Source organism: Alexandromys fortis, unplaced genomic scaffold, assembly GCF_014885135.2.
Source record: "Alexandromys fortis isolate MF-2015 unplaced genomic scaffold, M_Fortis_MF-2015_v1.1 scaffold_1, whole genome shotgun sequence".
NCBI classification, from domain to species: domain Eukaryota; kingdom Metazoa; phylum Chordata; class Mammalia; order Rodentia; family Cricetidae; genus Alexandromys; species Alexandromys fortis.
The window spans coordinates 39,700,455-39,722,189 of record NW_026067927.1 but is presented as its reverse complement, the minus strand read 5'-3'; the positions used below and the strand labels follow the sequence as shown (position 1 = coordinate 39,722,189).

Sequence of the window (21,735 nt, the reverse complement as noted above, 5' to 3'; positions counted from 1 at the left end):
TGATAAATGACCTATTGTGCTTCCTAATTTCTGTTGGCATGATAAAACACTGACCAAAACAACTTGGGAATGAAAGGGTTTGTTTTAGCTTATAGTTTACAATCCAACATGAAGGAACTCAAGGCAGGAGCCTGGAAGTGTGAACGGAAGCAGAAACCAGGGAGGCACTCTGGTTACTGGCGTTTCCCCAGGGCTTTCTCCACCTCTTTTATAAACAACTATGACCACCTGCTCAGGGATGACACCACCTTTAGTAGGCTGGATCCTATCACATCAATCACTAATTAAGAAAATGTCTCAGCTGGACAAGACTGGAAATGGAGGGGTGTGGATCTGGGGGAGAGGGAGGTGTGGAGTGAGTTCAAAGGAGTGGAGGGACAGAAGAATCTATTTTCAATAAAAAAGAAATATTTTTTGGGGGGGAGTTTCTTTTATAAGGTATTTAATAAGATCCAAAAATTAAAACTAAGCCCAATTTGCAATTACAAGGACATGCAGTGGGTACTTGATTGAATAATGAACAGCCATAAAAATATTATGAATAATTAACATTCTATGTAAGATTTCCTTAGAATATAGTAAGTGTTGTCTGAAAAGAAAAATAATAGTATTTATGTGTGTGTATGGGTATCACTATTATATAAAAATACTGACAATAAAAAAAGAAAAAATTAGAAAAAAAAAGTCTCAGAGACTTGCCTATAGGTCATTATGATGGAAGTATTTTCTCAATTGAGGTCTCTTCCCAGATGACCCTAGCTTGTGTCAAACTGACAAAAAAAAAAAAGAAAGAAAGAAAAAGCTAATCAACATACTTAAACTGTTTGCATGGTATTTATTATAATTTAATTAAGTGAAATGTATTATCTCCACTGAGGAGTATATATTCTCTCCAGTAAGTTTCTTAGGGTCCATCTCATCTGTTTTCGATGGAACTGATATTTATGTCAACTTTTAATTAACAAAAACTTTTTCATTTATTGACATTTTTTTTTTAAAAGATCCACAGGTTAAAAGTTTTACAGGGGAATTTTAAGAAGGAAGGCAATACCTCAGTTACTGCCCAGACGGCTGCACCTTTGTATAAAAATTGATTCTTCTCCCTGCAGACTGCTTTTGTAGTTCTCAAGGAGGCTCCTTATTGGGGCCCTTCATCAGGTGCAGTCCCTAAGAGACAACTGTCTTCCTTGGTGCCATTGTATAGGTAAGATGACCACATCAGTGGAGGGTGCAGGAACACACAAATGTAGCACTGAGAAGCTCTCTGAAGGGAAGAAGCAACCAAGATGAGCAGCCTTTCAGTGAGCAGAACTTAGCTGAGTGGGAGGATCTTGACTTCCACCCTTCCCTTATACCAATCCCCCATCTGCCTGCATCAATTTGCTTTGAAAAAGGGGGGGGTCTCAAGACTGAGAGTACCACGAGAAATGGAACAAACTTTAGCCATCATGAGAAGGTGAAAGTCCAAGACTCCCTAGAGCGCTTATCTCTGCTTGTATTCTACTCATCTGTTGTCATGACAGAATAGTGAAGAAAAGACTAACTCTTTAACAAGGAAAAGAGTTACCAATGGCCTTCAACCATAATGAAATACATTATGGACAATTGCAATAGGCAGAGGCACCATTGCAATGGGGCCTTGGAGCTGAGGAAGGGGATAGGTTTAAGTACAGCACAGTCATAGATGGGAGGCCCAGGAGCACATGGTGGAATCTCCGAGGTAAGGAGGACTCTGGCCAAACAGCCCTAACAAGATTCTTGCTGCAAACAGCCCAGAACGAGCATCTGTTAGCTAGGGCATGGTGGGGAAAGAGCAGGAACCTGATCAGATATGAAGCGCAAACAGATATTCGGAATGCGGGCTTCGCTTAACTGACTTCAAAAGACTCTTTGCTAAACCCGGTCACAGATGGAACCAGTAGAAGGCTCAGGAGCCTGGCTGGAGTCGGCCCAAATGGAATCTTTGAAGTCAGGCTGGCTGGACAAGGCTGAGGTCCCGCATCTCCCTGGAGCCTCCAGCATCTAGAATTGCATGCTGTCCTCTGTCTCACTGGAATGTCCACTCTTGACCATTTAGAGCAAACAAAATTCTGCCCCTTCTTAAAACCTAAGCATTGTCAGACTTTTAAGCCAAGACATAAAGATCGCTAACTGAAAATCAGTTATTCAAACAGTGGAGTTCATTTATCCACTGACCCTAAATGCATACCTGAGCCACGTTTTCAAAAGAAGATGCTGCTTCCAGGTATGGTGCTGGATGCTTGCAACTCTAGCTTTTGGCAGGGAGATCACAAGGGCAGCCTGGAGACATGGTGAGACCCTGCCTCAAAAGAAAGGGAGAAAAGGGGGTAAAAGACGCTTGCATAAATCATTGGCGTCTTTTGTGATCCCCTCAAAATCAAAACCAAGGAGCTCTGAAGATCTGCTAAATCATTGCTTCCACCCTGTGAGGTGATGGTTCTTTCCTGTGTGCTCTGCCCCTCTTCCCAACTACTCAAATTATAGGTTGCTGCTTCCTGTTCTTGATGCAAGTGATCCCAAGCTTTATCCTCAACTCTGTAGGGTCCAAGGAGAAACCAGTTTCTACTCCATAAAACACACAGAGGCTGGTCTTCCTCCCAGCCCAGTGTTCAACTGCCCAAAGCACTTACAAGTTCAGTGTGAGCTGCACAGATCCTAGACAAGGAGGCGACAGCCACTTCTCCAAGTGCATTTTACACTCACATGGGGTCTCGACTGGTGTGATGTCCTCTTCTGTAGAAGTCAGTTGGTGGCAAGAAGTACAAGTCAGATCTACGAAAGAGAAACTCTAAGACCTGGAAGAGGGTTTGTGGGTTACTGACCTGGGGTGAGACTAGCGAAGGTGAGGATTAACCCCAACATGCTGTCTCCTTACTATCTCGTGAACCAGGATGCTGAGCAATAATCTGACTTAAACATATGTGCCATTATCTATGTCCCTGGCTATGAGATAGTAGCCCAACATGGAATAACCGAGGTTCAAAGAAAGATAAGCATGGACTGATTCCAAAGAAACTCTCTAGCTATGCCACCTGAGGACAATGAGATACTACACTAAGATACATCTGCTAATAGCATTGTCAAAGTCATTTTCCTACAACATGGGCAGGGAAGAGGAGCAGGGAAGGCCAAACACAGCACCGTGGCCTTTCTAGGATGCACCAATGCCTTTTGTATCTGCAGATATTTCAATAGTCAGGCACAAATGTGCCTTTTGCTCTCTTGCTAAGATGGTTCTCTCCCTCTTGATCCTACATTTAGACATCTCTTGATCAAGATTCACTCGGTAAAAAAGAGTCCATGGATTCTCTGATGCATTTCCATCCCTTTCCCACAGAGAGACCACTGTTTAGAGCAGCAGCTTCCACACGTCCTCTGCCCGGCTCAAGCGATGGTGCTAATGCTCTGGCTGGGTTTCCACCACTTAGGGAGCTGAAGCCCAAGGCAAAGGTAGAGCAGGAGTAAAGACCTGTTGATGGAGGGATCACACTGAGCTCTGCTGCCTTAGGGATGGAGACCTGTTGATGGAGGGACCACACTGAGCTCTGCTGTCTTAGGGATGGAGACCTGTTGATGGAGGGATCACACTGAGCTCTGCTGCCTTAGGGATGGAGACCTGTTGGTGGATGAATCCCACTGAACTCTGCTGCCTTAGGGATGGAGACCTGTTGGCGGATGAATCCCACTGAACTCTGCTGCCTTTCCAGAGACAATCTTCTTCTGGTCACATGCAGGTGCATTTCCAAGCCCCTGAGCTCCAGGAACTGGACATGGGATAAAGAGTTTCTTTATGTTCAACATCTTAAGGCCATGTGTGTATGGATGACTTTGAAACTCTTCTGCTGCTGACAAAGTTATTTACTGGGGAAAGTACACAGTTGCCAGCGATGGTGCCAGGAAACCCAGTTTTCCACATATAATGAATGGAGCTCATCATTGGCTTATAATGTATACAGACAGACATTATTTCAGTGGGTCTGACACCTGCACATAAGACATAGAGCTGCAGTGGTCTGGTGAATAAAAGCACTCACTACCTACCTGATGGCTGAGTTCAGCTCTCAGAATCTACACGGTGGAAAGAGAGAACTGACTTCCACAAGCTCCTCCAACCTGTAGGTGTGCACTGTAGCATATGTGTGTGCATGCCACACACACACATGCACACATACACGTACACACACACACACACACATGCCCACATGCCCAATAAATGCATGATTTTTTAAAGCAAACTGTAAAGCAGAAGAAAACACCAGAGAAAAGTTTTGAGACATAGGGTTTGATTTTCAAACATGACACAATAATTAAGTAAATCGACTGAATTTCATAAAAGTGGACACCTTATTTCATTCAGTGTAATAGAAAAACCAATGCTCAGAGAAAAAGCATTTGCCAGTCATGACTCTAATGAGGAGCTAACATCTAGAAGATTGGAAGAACTCCTAAATGCCAACTCCAAAATGACCAAACAAAACAGCCCCAGGTAAACCACAGAGCCCCAAAAGAGAGTGTCCTTCGTGGTCAACACTGAGCACTCAGCACAGAGAAGACACTCCATCTCATTAGTCACTAGAAATGGACAAATCAGAGTCAGAATACGATGAAAGGAGAGGAGCAAAAGGAAACAGTGTGGCCGAGGTGACTAGAGACTTGTGCCGCGTGCGGGCAATAAGGTGAATCCACTATTACAGACATAGAATTACCTGCCCAGGACTCTCACTTTTGGGTAAATCTGTACAAGGAGTGAAAGCAGTTATTTATAGGTCAACACTGACCGGAGCATTGTAAACAGTGTCCGTCGAGGAATAAATAAAATGTGGTGTGGACCAAAAAAGTGGAACACTGTTATTTAGCCTTAAAAATAAAGACATTTGTGACGTGACCTCTGAGCAGCATCATCATGATATTGTGTAGAGGGAATATTCAGACGTAAAAGAGCAAGTCCAGCATGGCGCCATTCCCACGCACCTAGAGATTCCTCCGTCTGTTGTGTATTGCTGTCCTGGAGTGGTGGGGGCGGGGTAATTTATGATGAACATAATTAATCGTCTGTCAGTTCTAGGGGCTCAGAAGTTCATTGTCAAGGTGCCAGGATCTACGAGTGCCTTCTTGCTGGGCCTTAACATGGCAGAGGGCTTTTTGACAAAAAAGCAACAAGAGGGTGAAGGTCAAAAGTCAAAGGGTCAGGTTATTCCACCTTCAGGTAAAAGCATGATCTGGGGCAAACTGGGACCAAGAAACCACACCCAGAGAGGCAGAGAGGTCTCAGGCCACACCCATCAGCTGTGACAGCAAAGATGGGAGGGTTAGGCTCCCAGCAAACCTGTGATTTCAAAGCCAGAGGCCAGGTAGCACAGTCCGAGGATTGCAAGATTGCAATCTCTGAAGAGCTGAATTTGAGGAGTGCACCTGCGTAGCTGTATCACCTCAGGTAAGCTTCCCCAGCCCCGCGAGGAAGGGTGAGGAGAGGGATTTGAGGAGGGGATCCCTCCAGGGGACAAGCTCTCTCAGGCTAACTGGACCTCCAGAAACAGGAATGTCTTCTCCAGCGGAGCCAACGGCAGAGAGTGAATGGGGCATCCCGCGAGGCCTCCAGACCACACGGGGTGGGAGGAGGTGTCCCAGAATGTGCAATTATGGCAAGGTCTGAGTCGGCCAACCTGAGACAGAAAAGCTGGACTTGTGCACAGGAGGCTGAGATGCTCACCTCTTTCTGTACCGCCTCTGCCAGGCAAAGTCCTCTCATTTTCAGAAATGGAGACAGCAAAGTGGACAAGGGTCCAAACACTAACCAAAGAGTTAGCTGCCGTTGATACCCGCTGGCAAAGGGAAAACCGGTTTTCTCCAACCGGTGTCATGCAGATCCGCCATGTTCCAGGGCAAACCCTGTGCCCAGGCATATTTGACCAACACAGGATGAACTCAGCGCTGTTTTCACGAACTTTTATTTTGTTTTGGTTCGCTTTGACATTTTCTGTCCTATTGGTCTTTTTCCTATCTGTTTTTTTTTGGGGGGGGTCTTACTTTGGTTTTGTTTCTTGTCTCTGTTTTTAAGAAGCGGGGGCAGAGAGAACAAGCTTAGGTGGGCAGGGATCTGGGACAAGTTCTAGCTTTTGTGGGACTGTTGTTGCTGTGGCTGCTGCTGCTTCTGCAGTTGGTTTCTTCTGAGACTGAAGGTTTTTTATTTCTTCTTTTATTTTTTGAGATCATAATATAATTACACCATTCGTTCTTTCTCTCTCCTCCCTCCAAACCCTCCCATATATACCCTCCCTTACTGCCCTATCAAATTTCCAGTCTCTTTTTTCATTTTTGTTACATACATATATTCCAAAATACACCCTGCTTAGTCCTGGTACATTTCTTTTCTGAGTATTAGATAACCCATTGGTATAACCTTCCCTAGAAACAACGACTTCTCTTCCTCCACATTTCCCTGTTCTTTGCAGTCCCTTCTGCAGGGCTGGGGCTTCATGAGCCTTCCCATCCACTTTAGCAAGTCTTCGTTGTTTTTCCTTGCTAGCCTTGATTTCTCGGCTAGGTATAAAAGATTTACTAGAAGCATTGGCTTACTCAGGCCCTCACTTCTCTTCCTTCTACAGACCCTTAAGACATGAGTCCTGCTCTCTACCTGACGGTCCTTTTCCTGGGAGTGGCCTTAGCTGCTCCCATATTTGACTCCAGTTTTGATGCTCAGTGGTACAAATGGAAGATGAAACGCGGAAGAACATACAACCCGGTTGGTATCATGCAAACTGTCCAGAGGGACCCCAGTGAGAATGCTCCTTGCTATAGGAGCTCATGACCACAGTACAGGTTCTAGGACTCAGATCTTTCCAAGGCAGAGCCCAATCGACCACAGTGTGCACACATCCCTAGTGCCTCTAGTCTTTAGAATGGCTACCAAAAGTATACAGCCATCCCTGGCATGAGTCCTCTTCATCCATGCCTACAGGATCACTTGGTGGGCTTAGATTGGGTTTTAAGGGGAAATAAACCCTGCTGGTTTTATGCTTCTAGAGAGAAGAAGAACAGGGGAGAGCCATTTGGGAGAAGAACATGAAAATGACCCAGTTGTACAGTGGGGAAAACCTTGGGAAGCATGGCTTCACCACAAAGATAAGCACCTCTGGAGACGTGGCGAGTGTGGTGAGGATGCCCCAATGCTGCCCTTTCTTCTCAGCTTTCTTTATACAAAACAAATACTCCCCTAATGCTTTATTTGCTTTTTCTTGAAGAACACTGAAGAATTAAAGGTGTTGAAGAATGATTTTCAGAACCAGAAACACAGGAATGGGGTACTCCAGGAACCTCAACAGAAAGAGATCCCCAGACAGACCTGTGGGTTGGAGAGAGAGAAGCTACAGTTCTCCAGCAGAGGACCAGGTAGGGCTCTCCACCCTCCCTCTGTCAATTGTCCACGGGATGCCCAGAGGGAGCTGCCGTCCCTGCTCTGTGGAGGGACACACAGCCCTCTGCTTTCCTTTACAGAACTCAGACACGTGACCTGCTTTTGGTGTGTTGACACTGGTTCTGTGGGCAACAGCCTTTCAACTCCCTATCAGGGTCTGTGCTATGCTTGTTGGATTTTTGGAACTTCTGGGAGCCTAGAAGGGCAGATGTCCCAGGAAACTGGAAAGCTGGTCTCACTGAGTGAGCGGAGCCTAGTGGACTGTTCTTTACCTCAACACAATCAGGGCTGCAAGGCGGGATTAAGGCACAGAGCCTTCCAGGGTGAGCTGGGGGCTAGAACACAGAGAGCTCCTACCCATTCGAAATCAGGGTAAATGCCATTACCTTCACTGCTCTGGTTTCAGAAAGGGAGAAACTGCAGAGATAACATACCCGTCTCAGAACTGACATTTTAGAGGTCAGAAGCCACGTCTGCAAACCGTCAGTTCTGTCGTTAGGAAGCTTTACCATCTGCACTGCTCTGCAGTAATGAGAAGCTCAGCGGAGCATGCTCTAGTGTTACCTAACACGGAGCAAACACACGCTAACTCCACAGCTAACATGTTCTGCTAAGATAAAAAGCTTTTCTTGTGGACTGATGGACCCAGAAAGTGTCACTGAAGACAGAAGCTAATTTTCAGCTTAGATCAATGAATAGCGCTGACCATCCTGGGAGGAGTCATAAGAGTCTGGACTACAGACAGACGCTCAGCTGCAAGGGGTGAAGAGCTGCAGCTCTGACTCTTGCCCCCTAGAAGGCGGTTGAAGTAACTGAGTCCCTTCCCCCCTTTACCTTTAAAAGCAAGGATCCAGCGTGTATGACCGGTGGTGTTCTGCTCTAAGGCATGGGGTTTGTGCCCATCCCAGGGAATGACAATGCTCCTAAGGGAGCTGTGGCCAGGGAGGGGCTCATCTCTGCTGCTGTTGGTGGACAATGGGGTTTCTTCTGGTTCTGTAAGGGAGGTAAGTAGGCCCTGGATGGAAGCTCATGCAGGAATGATGTAGAAGGTCCTGGGACCTTCCAGCATGAACGGTCCTTTGATGAGCAAAAGGGAATGAAAAGATCTTGGTGCATGGATTCCACACAGCTGCTTCTTCTGGGCACACAACAATTTTTACCTGGTGTGTCCATTTGTCCTCAGTCTAAACACACCCCCAAATATGTAAGCATTTAACAAATTCTTTTTCCCCCGAAGCTGAGAACTGAACCAGGGCCTTGTGCTTGCGAGGTAAGTGCTCTACCACTGGGCTATATCCCCAACCCCTACAAGTTCTTCAATACCTACACTGTTAAGTATACAGCTTCATTGTTTAAGTTGTTAATTCGCCCCGAAGAGCTTTTTACCTTACATTTAAATTGTCTAATCAACAAATTTTGTGTTCTGTGCTGTCCTCCGAGATTGAACAGGTTATCAGACAGCACTATTGAAGCTGGGCAGGCTCAACTCTGAGCTCGACCTAGGAGTTTGTACCCTGGGTAGTAGAACAGTGGAACCTATGTCAATACACAAGCACCCAAGCATCACCGTCTGTGGATCTCACCAAGTCCTTTACAAAAGGATATGTGCTAATCTGAACTATTGTTAGTTTCAAATGAGAACCTAAATCCTGACCTTCAGTTTTAAAAAAATGGATTCTACTTTAAAGTCTTTGGGGTATTTCTGTCATCTTCCTGAGTTTAGAGATGATGGCAGAATATGTCACTGCTGAGTATATGGAGACGCTTGGCTGAGCTTCGGCTTTGTTTTTAATTTATTTTTTAGGCAATTATTATGATCCAAATTGCAACAAAACCCTGACTCGCACTCTCTTGTGATCAGATATGACTTTGAAGGAAGAGAATCTGACAAGAAGAAATACTAGCTGGTCAAGAACAGGTGGGAACTGCCAAACATACCTACATCCGAACATCACACACAAGCTTCTTGCTTGCAATTAGAACCTGACCAGGCCTCCAAAGGCTTTATGCTCTTACCCTGACCAGAGAACCATCACACCTGGCCACCATACAGTGATGTCACAGGTCTCCCAGGGGTACTGACACTGTTAGTACGGTTACAAAACTAAATTCTGAACTTTTTCTCTTAATTCTGAAACACACGTACCTGGAAAGACATCTGCCCTTTCTGTACCTGACTCTTACCACCCGTGTTTCTGTGGCGCCCACGTCCCGAGCAGAGTGTTTGCAGGAGGCAATCACAGCATCGGCACACACTAGTGAAGACTGTAGTCCTTGCGTACAGTGGAAACATGGCGTGCTCTCAACGAGGGTACAAAATGGAGCGTGGATGGTGATGGAAAGATTGCCAGAGACAGGAATAACAACTGTGGGACCGAGTCAGCCACCATCTGTCCCTGAGATGTCACACTGTGACAAAGGAGGGCTGGACGGAGGGCATGTCTGATTTTCAGGAGTTGATTTATGCCTGGCCAGTCCCAGATCTGGGCTGACAGGGTAGTTGCCCCAAAGAAAGATTCTGTCACCAGTCAAGTTCAAAGGCTGTCAGTAGGAGCTGGATGTGATAGTACATTCATGCACTTCTAGCCCTAAGGGTAAGATAATTGAAAATTCAATGCCAGCCTAAGCCAAACCACAACTCAAAAATCAAAACAATAGTAAACTCAGCTCTAACAACCAAAGAGAGCGGTGCTGATGAAGGCTGTCTGCTGAGGAACTTACTCCCGCTGGCAGGACAACTTTCTTTCATTTCATTCCTGCCTTCAGCTGAAGGGCAAGCGAGACGTACCTGTGTGATGGGAGGCGATCCGATGTACACAAAGTCCACTAACTCCATTGTCCCTCTCATCTAAAAGCACCGTAACAGAAACACATAGAATATCTGACTACATCTGTGCTCTAAGCCCAGCGAGGATGACTATCAAGCTTCACCACCGCCTCACGGGTCCTGCATATCTTGTATTCATTCTCCTAGGTTTATTTTGGTTTCTCGTAGAACAGGACATGCGTGTCTGTTGAAAGTCTCTGCTGGAATGTCTGTTCCAGTCTATGAATGATGAACTCATAGAGAAATTGCCAAACTTAGTGGGAGTATTCAAGACACTAATGTCGCTTAACATGCCCCTTCCAAATATTACCTAAGTATGGTGATGCTCACTGAGCTAAGAATAAACATTAAAAATAACATGTAATATTATCCAACCAAATGTCCATTTGCAACATGACTTATTACCATGCAATGTTAGGTAGGAATCCCATGTTTAACTATTAATGCTTATATGCAATCACTTAAGAAATAACTTAGGGCCAGCAAGATGTCTCCAGAGATAGAGAAACTGTGCAAGCGTGCCAACCTGACTATGACTTCTGGAACCCATATAACGGTGGCAGGAGAGAACTGACTTAACAAGGGCTTCGTCTGACACCCACCTTCATGCCTGTGCCATGATGTATGCCTACACATGTGCTTTATGCTGACACACACAATAATAAGAATGTCTGCCAATCCCAAATGGAAGCAACTTTGCAGACTGTATTTATAAATTTACATGTATATGTATATGTGCTATATATGTATATACCTATATAGATCAATGATATTAAAGAATAAGAGACAATGAATTTGAGGAATGTGGGTGTACCGGAGAAATTAGCATGAGGAGAATAAGGGAAGAGATGAAGTAAATACAGCACTCATCAGAAATAAATAAATAAGTCACTGGACAAAAGAAATGGAAATGTCAACAAATCTACAGCTTATATGTGAGAAAAACAAAACTTCAGTAATCCTCGAAATTTGATGAAAGTCCTAAAATTCCATGTAGCCTCATAAATAAATGGGTACTGAAGCGAGATGTTCTTCAAACTACAATAGCCATGAGGATTGACTCCTCAAGCACCCACGACAGTGCGGGTACTGAATTTCCTTCCCCATCTTGCTAAAAGTGTAATATTACAAAATCCATTATGTGTAGCAAAAGAAAGGAGTAGCCAAAGAGAATTATAAAGTGCCAGCTATTAAGAGTTAATGAAACAAGGTTTTTCTTGGGGAAGCAGCGTGTAACACACTGTTCTCGGATTGGTAGAAATACTTTCTCTCCTTAGAGCTAATTATTACATGACCGAGGTAAAAACAAGCCATGCATTTATATTCTATGTGCAGTTGAAAATATGTTAAAAAGGCTGAGGGTGTGCGCAGGCGAGCGTTGTTAGTGTGCATGAGGCCCTGGATTTTTATCTCCAGAGCCACAGAAGAGAAAAAGTGACAAAAATAAAAATGTCCCCAAAGACGTTTGCAGAAGCTGTATTGGTAACAGCAGGGCAAGGGTGGACTAGAACTTGTGGGAGTGGCCAACCAATGTCGGGTCTGACTTAAAGGCCCACTCCATGAAATGAAGATACCCAACACTGCTTGGGCAACCAAGAACCAGAGACTAGATGGGCCAGAGATCTTCCCCTCACTACTTCTACTTCTTCCCCTTCTTCTCCTTATTCTTCCCCTTACTCTTCTTCTTGTCCTTCCTCTCCTCCAGGCCCCCTTCACGCCACTTTCTCCTCTTGCACGAAAAATAAAGAAGACGCAGAGATAATGTACTTGAGTTAATTTTTTACCCTCAGATGGCCTGCCATAGACATACAGTTCTGAGTCCTGAGGGGGTACCGAGGCTGGTACTCAAGGGCTCCAATAATAATTAATATAATAAAGTATATACTATGTCTTATTCAGTCATCAACAGAGAAGCTTCCTCTGGCAGCAGTCAGGAAATGATACAGAGGTCCACAGAGAGACATTACGTAGAGAAAGAGTCTAAATGGGATGTCTCCATCAAATCCCTCCCCTCTGATCCCAGGGAACCCTGTGGAGGAGGAGATGGAAAGAGTGTAAGAGTCAGAGAAGATGGGAGACACCAGGAGAACAAGGCCCACTGAACCAACTAAGCAAGAAGCAGCTGAGCTCACAGAGACCGAAGCCAACAGGGCCACCATGAGCCTCCACTAGGTCCTCTGCATAGAGATTGTAGCTTTTCGCTTAGTGCTTTTTGGGACTCCTGGGTGTGAGAACTGATGAATCTCTGATTCTTGTGCCTGTTCCTGGGATTCTTTTCTTTCTGTTGGATTGCCTTGTCCAACTTGGATATGATGTTTTTTTTCTTGTTTGTTTGTTTGTTTTTTCTTTATCCTATTATGTTTGATTTTGTCACATTTGGTTGTCGTCTCTTAGAAGCCTGTTCTTTTCTAGTGAAAGACTTGAATCAGAGGGGAGGGGAGCTGGAGAGGAACTGGAAGGGATAGAGGGAGGGGAAACTATAATCAGGATATATTGTATAAAATGAAAAAATGGAAAAAAATGAAGGATCAACATGAGGCAGAGCCATGCACAGGGTCACCTGTGGTTAGATGATCTGATTTAAGCCAAATCATGACTGACTGAAGTGTGCCGTTTTGTCTAATTCTCTCCATCCCGTTAGGTCCAGAACCTAAGTTGTGTGTCGGAAGGAGCTCATCCCTAAGCTGAATTTACTTCTACATTCTGTGCTTTGGATGGAACAAGATCTTCCCACAAAGATAGATTGCCAGCGTTCCCACCCCGTACTCCTTACAAGGCTGTGGACGGCCACTGAGGCCTTGAGTGCCTGGCGGAGTTCCCCTCACCTCACCCCGTGCACTCGAGAGTGACTGGTCTTCCGACAGGGCAGGCCCACGCTGCATTAGAAGCACTTACACAGCTTCTCTCCTGATCACTCCACACCCCTGCAAGGCCTCACTCCCTTCTGACTCAGAACTGGGGGCACATTGTCTCCAGCAAGCAATCATTGGGACAGATGGGGGGAATGGCTAAGTCCTCCACTAGGGGTACCCCAAGAGTTTCCCAAGGATCCCTCTTGCCTGTGAAGGTGTGTGTCCGGCAGTTTCCTGTTACCATAGCAAATAACGAAGATACTCAACTTATACAGAGTAAAGGTTCATTTTGTTGATCCGGAAGTTTGGGTTCATGGTCGGTTGGCTCCACTGTTCTGGACACGTACTAAGATGGGAGACCATAATGGGACACATGCAGAGGGCACACGTCCCTGATCCTCAGTGCTGGGGTTGGTTAAGTGGGTGCTAGGGATTCCCACTCAGGTCTTCACACTTGCGGAACAAGCGCTCTTCCTCACTCAACTGTCCTCCAGCTCTCCTTTCACCAGCTGAGGAAGGGTCTCAAGTAGCTGAAGTTGGCATTGACTCCTTATGTGTCCAAGGTGACCTTGAGCCTCTAATCCTCCTGCCTGTGCCCCTTAATTGGTTGGATTACAGGCACGTACCTACACATGCAGTTAGGCACAGGCTAACGGCTCTGCCATCTTCCAGTAGTGCAACGATGGGGACCCAAACCTTTGTGGATCTTTGGGGAAGCATCTCAGATGCCAGCTACTAAAAAAGGTGATGGTTATTTCTTGACATCTTTTCAGGGGATCTTCCTGGTTCAACTCTGACCAGAGGATTCACCGAAGACAAGGACCTCCGTCCTGACGAAGGACCATGTCATCTAATTTTAGAAATAAAGAAGCACTTAGACCAAGTACAGCGCTTTCCAAGGGCTGAAGGTTAGTTAGATTGTCTGCATTCTAGATTAGCTGGTGACGTGGAACAGAACACCGGGAGCAAAACCTTAGAGAGAACAACTTCCTCTGAATCAAGGACTAACCAATCAAATGCAATACGCAACAGTTTATTTATAAAACAAAAGAAAAAAAAACAAACTTAATTCTTTTACGACATCTTATAGATTAAGTAAAAATACCAGTATTAATATATATGTATATACATAGTGCATATATATATGTACAGATGATACGGTAATGTAACATGCTTCTCAGGACAGAATTAAAACATGTTCCCTCATAGTGATTTAGAATTCGATCACAATCTCAATCACCCCAAGAAAACTTGTTTCTTATCTTTTCTTTCTCTTTCAGACTTCAAGTACAGGAAGTGATCAAGCCAGGATCTCAACATAGGACCCATCTGCTATGCGCCAGCGACAGCGGACTGCCACAGATTATGAGCTGGGGTCTTGGGAATTCTTAACACGGGTCTCCATAACCCTACACTGTGTCAACCTTCTACCTGAGACAGGAGGGAGCGGTGAGGCATGATGGTCGGTAGGTTTCATGTACATGTATGTTCACATGGATGTCTTAACAAAAGCAACTTAAAAGATGTCTTCTTACAGCAACACTGGCCATGAACACTCTGGGGGGAGGATTCCTTTTTCCTCTTTCCTTGCCAAATGAAACACAGAGCCCCCTCCCTAGAAAAAAAAGGGGGGGGAGGAGAATACCAAACCCAAACCAACAACTCAGAGTGAAGCACCTCTGGCGATGATCAGCACACAGCAAGGGACAGAGAGGTAGCATTTCCTTGGTGACAGCGCCGGGCTGACTCAGACGATTTCAACACACCCTCTTCTGCAAAAGGCACTCACATACTGTCTGTTTATAAATCATACAGTGGGGTCCAGGCATGGGAGCCTCTCCTACAAATATAAAAGAGATAGGCTGAGGAGCTGCTACAGCAGAGGAAAGGTAAGAAATACACATTGCGGATAAATGTCTGCTCCCTTCTTTTTTTTAAAAAAGGATAATTGGTAAGGAACTTTAAATTTTTTTCATTGAGAAGTTTGGAATTCCAATAAAATTATGAATATGAAGCAAGGTATTAGAGGACGAGAGATGGAGTCCAAAACACTGACAGGAGGGGCGCTAGCTTCCCGCGTGGCCAAAGCGAAGCATGTGGTCTGCTCTTGACTGGGGGAATGCGTGAGAGGGAGGGGAATGGAGGTGGGGAAGCAAGGAACAGGATGGGGGGATGTCTTCAGAAGCACAAGGAATGTACTGAGAAGGATGGGGAGCCCCACCACCACCACCCTTGCATCTCAGTCCATAAAGACCCTGCCCGAGCCAAGGCTGCCCTCACCGGGACACCACCGAGCTAATGGAATTGTACGAGGTGCCACTGTTACAGCTTGAGGCATAGGCCTCCTGGCCATTGCCATCAAGGTTGATCTTGAACACGGAGGAGGCCTTCAGTAAGAAGTCAGCAGCGTCTCGGCGCCCCAGCTCCCGGAGTTTGGATATGAGGATGCCGACCGTACTCTCGGGGTAGGAGGTCCATTCCTGCAGCAAGGCATGCGCTGGGCTGGGAAGGAAATCCCTAGGCGACCTGGTGGTGATGTTGTGCTTGGCCACCATGTCTGGGAGGCCCAAGTTCATGGCCAGAAGGCACCAGTCTTTCCCCATGGGGTCGGGTGGGTCAAGCAGACGGCTCAGTTTCCTCCGGGTCAGCAGACTCAGGTCTGACGCGTGGATGTCCATGCCGAGACTGGCCTGTGAGTAGACGTCGTGACACCCGAAGCAGGTGATACTGCTGAAGCTCTCCTTGTACCCTCCCATGGTGTTGGTAAGGGAGCTCTCCTTCAGGGTCTGAGCGCGGAAGAAGTCGCGGGGCTGGTAGACCATGACCGGTTCATGGTGTTCCCGCAGCTGCTGGGGGCTCAGGTAGTGCTTTACCGTCAACAACCCCGGCAAGGTGGTGGCCATGACGTTCTCGATGGTGCTGCACACCGAGTCCAGCAGGAGGCAGCACTTGATCTTCTCCGTCTCCAGCCCACGCACCTGAACCTCGATGCCCTGGCCGTGGTTGACCAGCAGCACCAACAGCTCCGCGCCGCGGTTGGCGATCCTGCAGCCGCTCACCCACAGGCGGATGTCGGCGTCACCCTCGGCACTCTGCTGGTGGACCCACCGGCACAGGTTGACCTGAACCTTGTGGAAGATGCCACAGGGGAAGGGAGTGAGATGCTCCACGGGGACAATGCGCACCCCACCGTACACCATCACCTCATCCTCCTCATCCGCCCAGGAGCGCTGCAGGCTGTCTGTTTTGATCAGAGCAGGAACATCCACCATAGTCCCACTACTCAGGTCCCGGGCACAGATATCCATGGCATCCAGTATCTGTAGCAGCTCCTCCACATCACTGTCGGGGACCAGGCGTTGGATGTCCTCCGTGGTATAACGGCCCCGGTAATGGTGTAGGGCCCGCGGGGTCTCCACGGAGAGCAGCTTCCCCAGGACGTTGGTGCAGAGCCACCGAGGGTCGAGCAGCAGCACATCCTGAACCGTCTCACTCTGCATGATGTTGATCTGCCGGAGGCAACAACTTAAAGTCACCAGAGGGAAAGGGAGTGTGGAGCAGAGGGGCTTATCACCCAGAGTTCAGTGGGGGATCCACACTTTGCAGCGTGGATCCACCTCTAAAGCCACCCCTGAGCCCTGCCCTAAGGTGGTTCAGGAACATCAGAGGGGCGTTTCCCAGAAGCATGGCCCGTGGAGGGAAAAATCCAAAGTATGTAAAGACGGAGGTGAAAGTAGCAATAACCCAAAGCAACAAAGGAAAGAAAGAGAGACAAGAAGACAAAAAGACTGGCTTCTGATGGGACCCGGGTCTAGGAAAGCCCACAATTAATAAAGAAAGCTACCAAAAGAGATTACCGGGCAAATGGAGACCCTTGGACGAAGACCATAAACTCAGCCACTGTCCTGAGTCAGGGCTGTGTACATATGAACACTGGATTGTGATCATGTGTTTTGCTGAGCTTTGCGTGGAGACAGGCCATGATTTACAAAGAAGTATGGCACAATAAAATTTAAAAGGTGAGAGAAAGGAGGCAAAGGAACCAGAATATAAAGACTCGCTCAATGCCAGTTGAGAAGGTGTGGTTTTGTGGTAGTATCTTTCTGTTTGTCTGAGATAAGGCGTCACTGTGTGGCCCAGGCAGGACTTGAATTCTTCATCTTCTTGCCTCAGCTTTCTGAGGGCTAGGATTACAAGCATATCCCATGATGCCTAGCTTCCATAGTGATGGAACTTTCTAAGAAAAGGTCTAGAAAATTGCAACTAACATAGTAAAACAATATAAAGCTTAAAGACAACAACAGAACCTTTTGTGTGTGTATATACAAAAAAAAAAAAAAAAAAAAAAAGCCAGAAATCACCTTTTCCTTCCTGGCCCTTAAAAGGTACTAGTCTAAGAATAATGGCTCACTGCAGGGGCCTCTGGCTCCACCTGCTGGCCATGGGGCACCACTGCCCTAGGGCAGCTTCTTGGGACTTTCGCCTTCATGTTTGAGCCTCAGACTTAACTTCTCCAGAGGAGACAGGACCTTTACCTTTACCATTTCGCCCTAACTAACTTCGCTATTTCTTTAGGGTGGAGAAAGCCTGACCCATGGAGGAGGAAACTAAGGAGCTAAGTAGTTCATAACCAGACTTAAGGATTCGGCCTCATAGAACTGGCCCCACCAGGAGCGTTCCTTTCCTTTGCTCCTCTCTCTTCCATCTTTGTTGCCTCAAGTCTCAAGGTCAAGGAAAGAGGGGAGAGATCCTACATCATGACTTTGAAAATTTCTGGTCAACTACTAGGAGTTAAGAGTATTCTATCAAAGTAGAAAGTTTATTCTCACGGGAAAGCCGCCTTTTATGTCTAAACATCTAAATGCCTTCACCCTGTTCCTGTCTTCTTCCTTGCATTCGGTTACTTTACATTACGCCCAGTCAGTCAGCCAATCAGCTGGCCTTACTGTTTGAGGTCCTCCCGGGCCACTGGCTCTAGGTTCAATATTCGTTTCTAGAATACACCACTCAGACAAATGCAAGCTGACAAAACCAATGACCTCAGTGGTTTTCGATATCCCCAGATGCTTCTAATTGTTAATAATCGCTGCTGCTGCTCTGAACACAGCCTAGCTCATATGGCCACTCGACTTCCTAGGAAGGAGGAGGCAAAGGCCCCCATTTTCTGAGGACAGGTGTACAGGATGCAGCCAGTACGGTTTCCATACTGGGCTAAGTGCCACGCAGTTGAGAGTCAATTTCTGTCATTTCTGGTGGGTGCACTTGCTGAGGGGTCCTGACTTAGAGTGTCTTCCTGTCCACAGACACTGTCATGATGGCACCTCATGGGTTTTTCTTAGTATTTGTCACCCCAGGACTACGTCCACAGCCAGGGCCTCTCAGTTCCCTGACAGCAGCCAGCCTAGAGCTGCCAGGAGGAAAAGGGAATTAGTAGGTGGTTGAGGGGGCAAGAGAGACCCAGTGGCCCAGGACAAGAGTGCTAACTAAGGGGGCCTAGAAGACAGCAGCAAACCAAAGAAAACAGACCAGTCGTTGATAGAAAGGAATTGCTCCTACCTGTTGTGAGCTTTGCATACATCTTGCTTCTAATAATTCAACTGTTAGCCTGAAATGCACACACATTCCACTCCAAACAACACACCTAGCAGTCTATTAACATCGTAGGACCCCAATGTCTATCAAACTACTCACATACATGCATGCATGCACACACACACACACTGAACAATGGAATAAGTCTCTCCTTTTAACAACCATCAAACATATTCTGTTCAATCCACTCATGTCGGGGTGTAACAGTAGGAGAGCCAGACCCAGCCTGAACCAGTTTTGATGCAGAAACAATAAGGAAAACTGTGTCAGGAAAAAAAAAGCCTCATTTATCATATTATACCTATGCATAATTGGGCATGCACATGACAAAAATCAGGTGCATCATGGGAAGGAACATTCACATTGAGGCAAAGCTTACATAACCTAAACCTGTCAATTAAAATAGAGAACCTCCCAAACCTTGCTCCTTGTAAGCAGACTTACCGTCTTTCAGGCCTCATAAAGAAGAGCCAGGCTCTTGACCACCCTCACCTGTGACCTGCTGTCAATCCGGTCAGTGTGTTTCTTTCTGATCTGCACTGCTGCTTCGCTTTCAGAAAACTATTCTTGTGATGTGTGTAAATCAGGCGAGCCGTTAGTTCAAGCCCTCGAAAGAGCCTCAAACCCCAGAAAGACCAGTCCCCGATTCCGACCACTTGGCAGGGCGAAGAGAGCCTTGTGGGATGAGAGACCACAGGTAGCAGGGTCCTTTCTCTTCTAGCAGCGGGAGCTCGCCCACTCTCAGCCCTCACCTCGCCCGTGCTGTGCAGCTGCTGGGCAATGCGCCTGAGGTCATCCTCAGAGGCCAGGGGGTTCAGCTGGTCCTGCACGTCGTACACGAACTGCTGCAGCGACATCAGCTGGTTTGGTCCGTTGAGTTTCCGCCAGGAGGGCAGCGTTGAGATGATCTTCTCACACAGGTGAGTCATGGGAGGGCAGCCCTACACAGGCAGGTGGGACAGATTAGCCGCTGTGCAGCTGACGCTCTGGGAGCCCAGGAGAGACATCACTTATCCACGCTGTTCATACCCAGAGGAGTCAGCGCTTTACTGGCTCAGTGAAGGACTCTATTGCTAACCGAGGGTTGTCTCTAGGCATAATCTAATAATCAGACACGAGGGATTTGATAGCAGCTCGATGTGTAAGAGATGATGTGTCCTCACAACAGTAGTTTAGGAACAATGGACTTGACTCACGCTCTCCAGCACCTAAGGCTGCACTCAAATCTGCCCTTGCTCCTGGCTTCTTGCTCTACCCCCTTCCTCGCTCACTAGTTAGGTAGCTGTCTTAGAAACAGTAACGTTATGCACAGAGTGTGACAGAGAATGAGAATTCTATCAGCATGGGGATTCATGGGGTCTGCTGATGGAATATCCTTAGGGCAATAGCCAATGGCAGTTGTTGGCTCGAAATTATTCTCTCACCAGCCAAGGTGGCAAAACAAGCCAAGCTATAATATGCCTCACATTCATATAATCCCACACCCTCCTAACGGGAAGCCACGCAGCACAGAGGTGTCAGACTACCAGTGACACAAAATAGCATCTTATGTCACCTAAGATGCGCTCCTCATTTAAAAAAGAAAAAAAAAGCAGAACTGGGAGCCGGAGAAACGGCTCTGGGGTTTAGAGAGTTTGTTGCTCTTGCAGAGGAATGGACTCCATTCCCAGCATCAACATGGTGGCTCATAACCTTCCATAACTGCTGTTCCAGGGGATCTGACGTCTTCTGATCTTTGTGAACAAAAACAACATGCAGGCAAAACATTCATACACATAAAATAGAAAAAAGTGAAAACAATTTAAAAGAAAAAGGAAAACTGCCCAGGATAGAGACAGTTCATTTGGACTTGGAGGGTGGCTGGTGATGACAGAGTCACGCCCAGAGAATTCAAAGGCGTCCTGTGCACGAAAGACAGGCGCCTTGCTCCAGATCTGGGAGGAGACCTGGTTTCTTCCCCAAGTATTTGCCCTCATCTGTGGGGCCAGGCCTCCAGACCACCCCCATATGGTGACTGAGACACGGTGCCACAACAGGAAAGCAAGGATCTGTGAGGCACAGGCTGGTGTGTTTGCCATGGGAGGCAGGGATGTCAGAAGAGGACACAAAGTACAGGGTGGACTCAGGGCACTGGGCACCTCCCCGAGGCTGGTTCAGCCTTTCCCACCATGGCGCTCCTGTCTCTCTCTAGGGAATCCTCCGTCTGTCACAGGCACGGACACCTCCCTCCTCTATGTCTCATTTTCTACTGCACTATTTTCTCTGACGAGCAAAGATAGACTGGTTTTCAAAGGGGTACAGTTCCTTGGAAAACTTTTAGAAGGAGTCCCCAAGTCCTGAGTTATTTTAAAAACACTCTCCATAATTCCCATCATGGTATTTATTGTTCTACATGTTTGCACGGATAAGCTTGAGTCACCCACTTTGGGGATGGTCCAACTTAGTCCATCCCAAGCAGACAACCAACTTGCCAGTTTATTAAGTCCCCCAGAAAATCAATCCAAAGTGAGGGCAGTACAGTGGGGTCAACTCCTTGGTCAAGGCTGGCGTCTCCATGGTGGAGTCCAGGTCTCTCCATGTGTACTCACCGAGACAATCTGACTCCTTATTTCTTGCAGGTGATTCCGAAGAACCTTGATGTCCTTAGACCCAGACGCGCCCGCATCCAGCACAAACAGCTTATTTGAGACATGGAGGTCATTCCCGAACCTATGGACAAAGCAGGAGCCGCATTAGCTCTGGTTCAACCTTTGATGTTCCCGTGCAGGGGCTGGGTAGCCACTAGCCCCAGAGGCTAATGGGAGGGAAGCAGGGAGGAACCTAGTGACCCTGAAGACACTCTCTGTCCCTGCTGTTGGATGAACTCTGCTGGTCCCTTTGGATGCTGTGTGTGGGAAATCAGTGTGCTCTTTCAATCATATAAGCGGGTAGAAGAAGAGAAGGTAGAAGAAAAGGCAGAAAGATGTCAGAGCCTCCTGATGCAGAGGCTCGGGTGTTCACTTTGCAAAGAGCAGAGAATGCTGCTGAGG

The 21,735-nt window shown here is 46.8% G+C and overlaps 1 protein-coding gene across 2 annotated transcripts in view; it reads right to left on the bottom strand.

Moving 5' to 3' along the window:
- Positions 1-14,131: 14,131 nt before the first annotated feature.
- Positions 14,132-21,735, bottom strand: part of Dapk1 (death associated protein kinase 1) — a 141,142-nt gene continuing 133,538 nt past the window's right edge. For both annotated transcript variants that reach the window (XM_050143394.1, XM_050143393.1), the window contains exons 24-27: positions 21,295-21,415; positions 19,459-19,647; positions 15,395-16,623; positions 14,132-14,954 (exon numbers count right to left, since the gene is read on the bottom strand). In XM_050143394.1, coding sequence (XP_049999351.1) covers positions 14,915-14,954; positions 15,395-16,623; positions 19,459-19,647; positions 21,295-21,415 — 1,579 coding nt within the window. In that variant the 3' untranslated portion in view covers positions 14,132-14,914. The remainder of the gene's footprint in view (positions 14,955-15,394; positions 16,624-19,458; positions 19,648-21,294; positions 21,416-21,735) is intronic.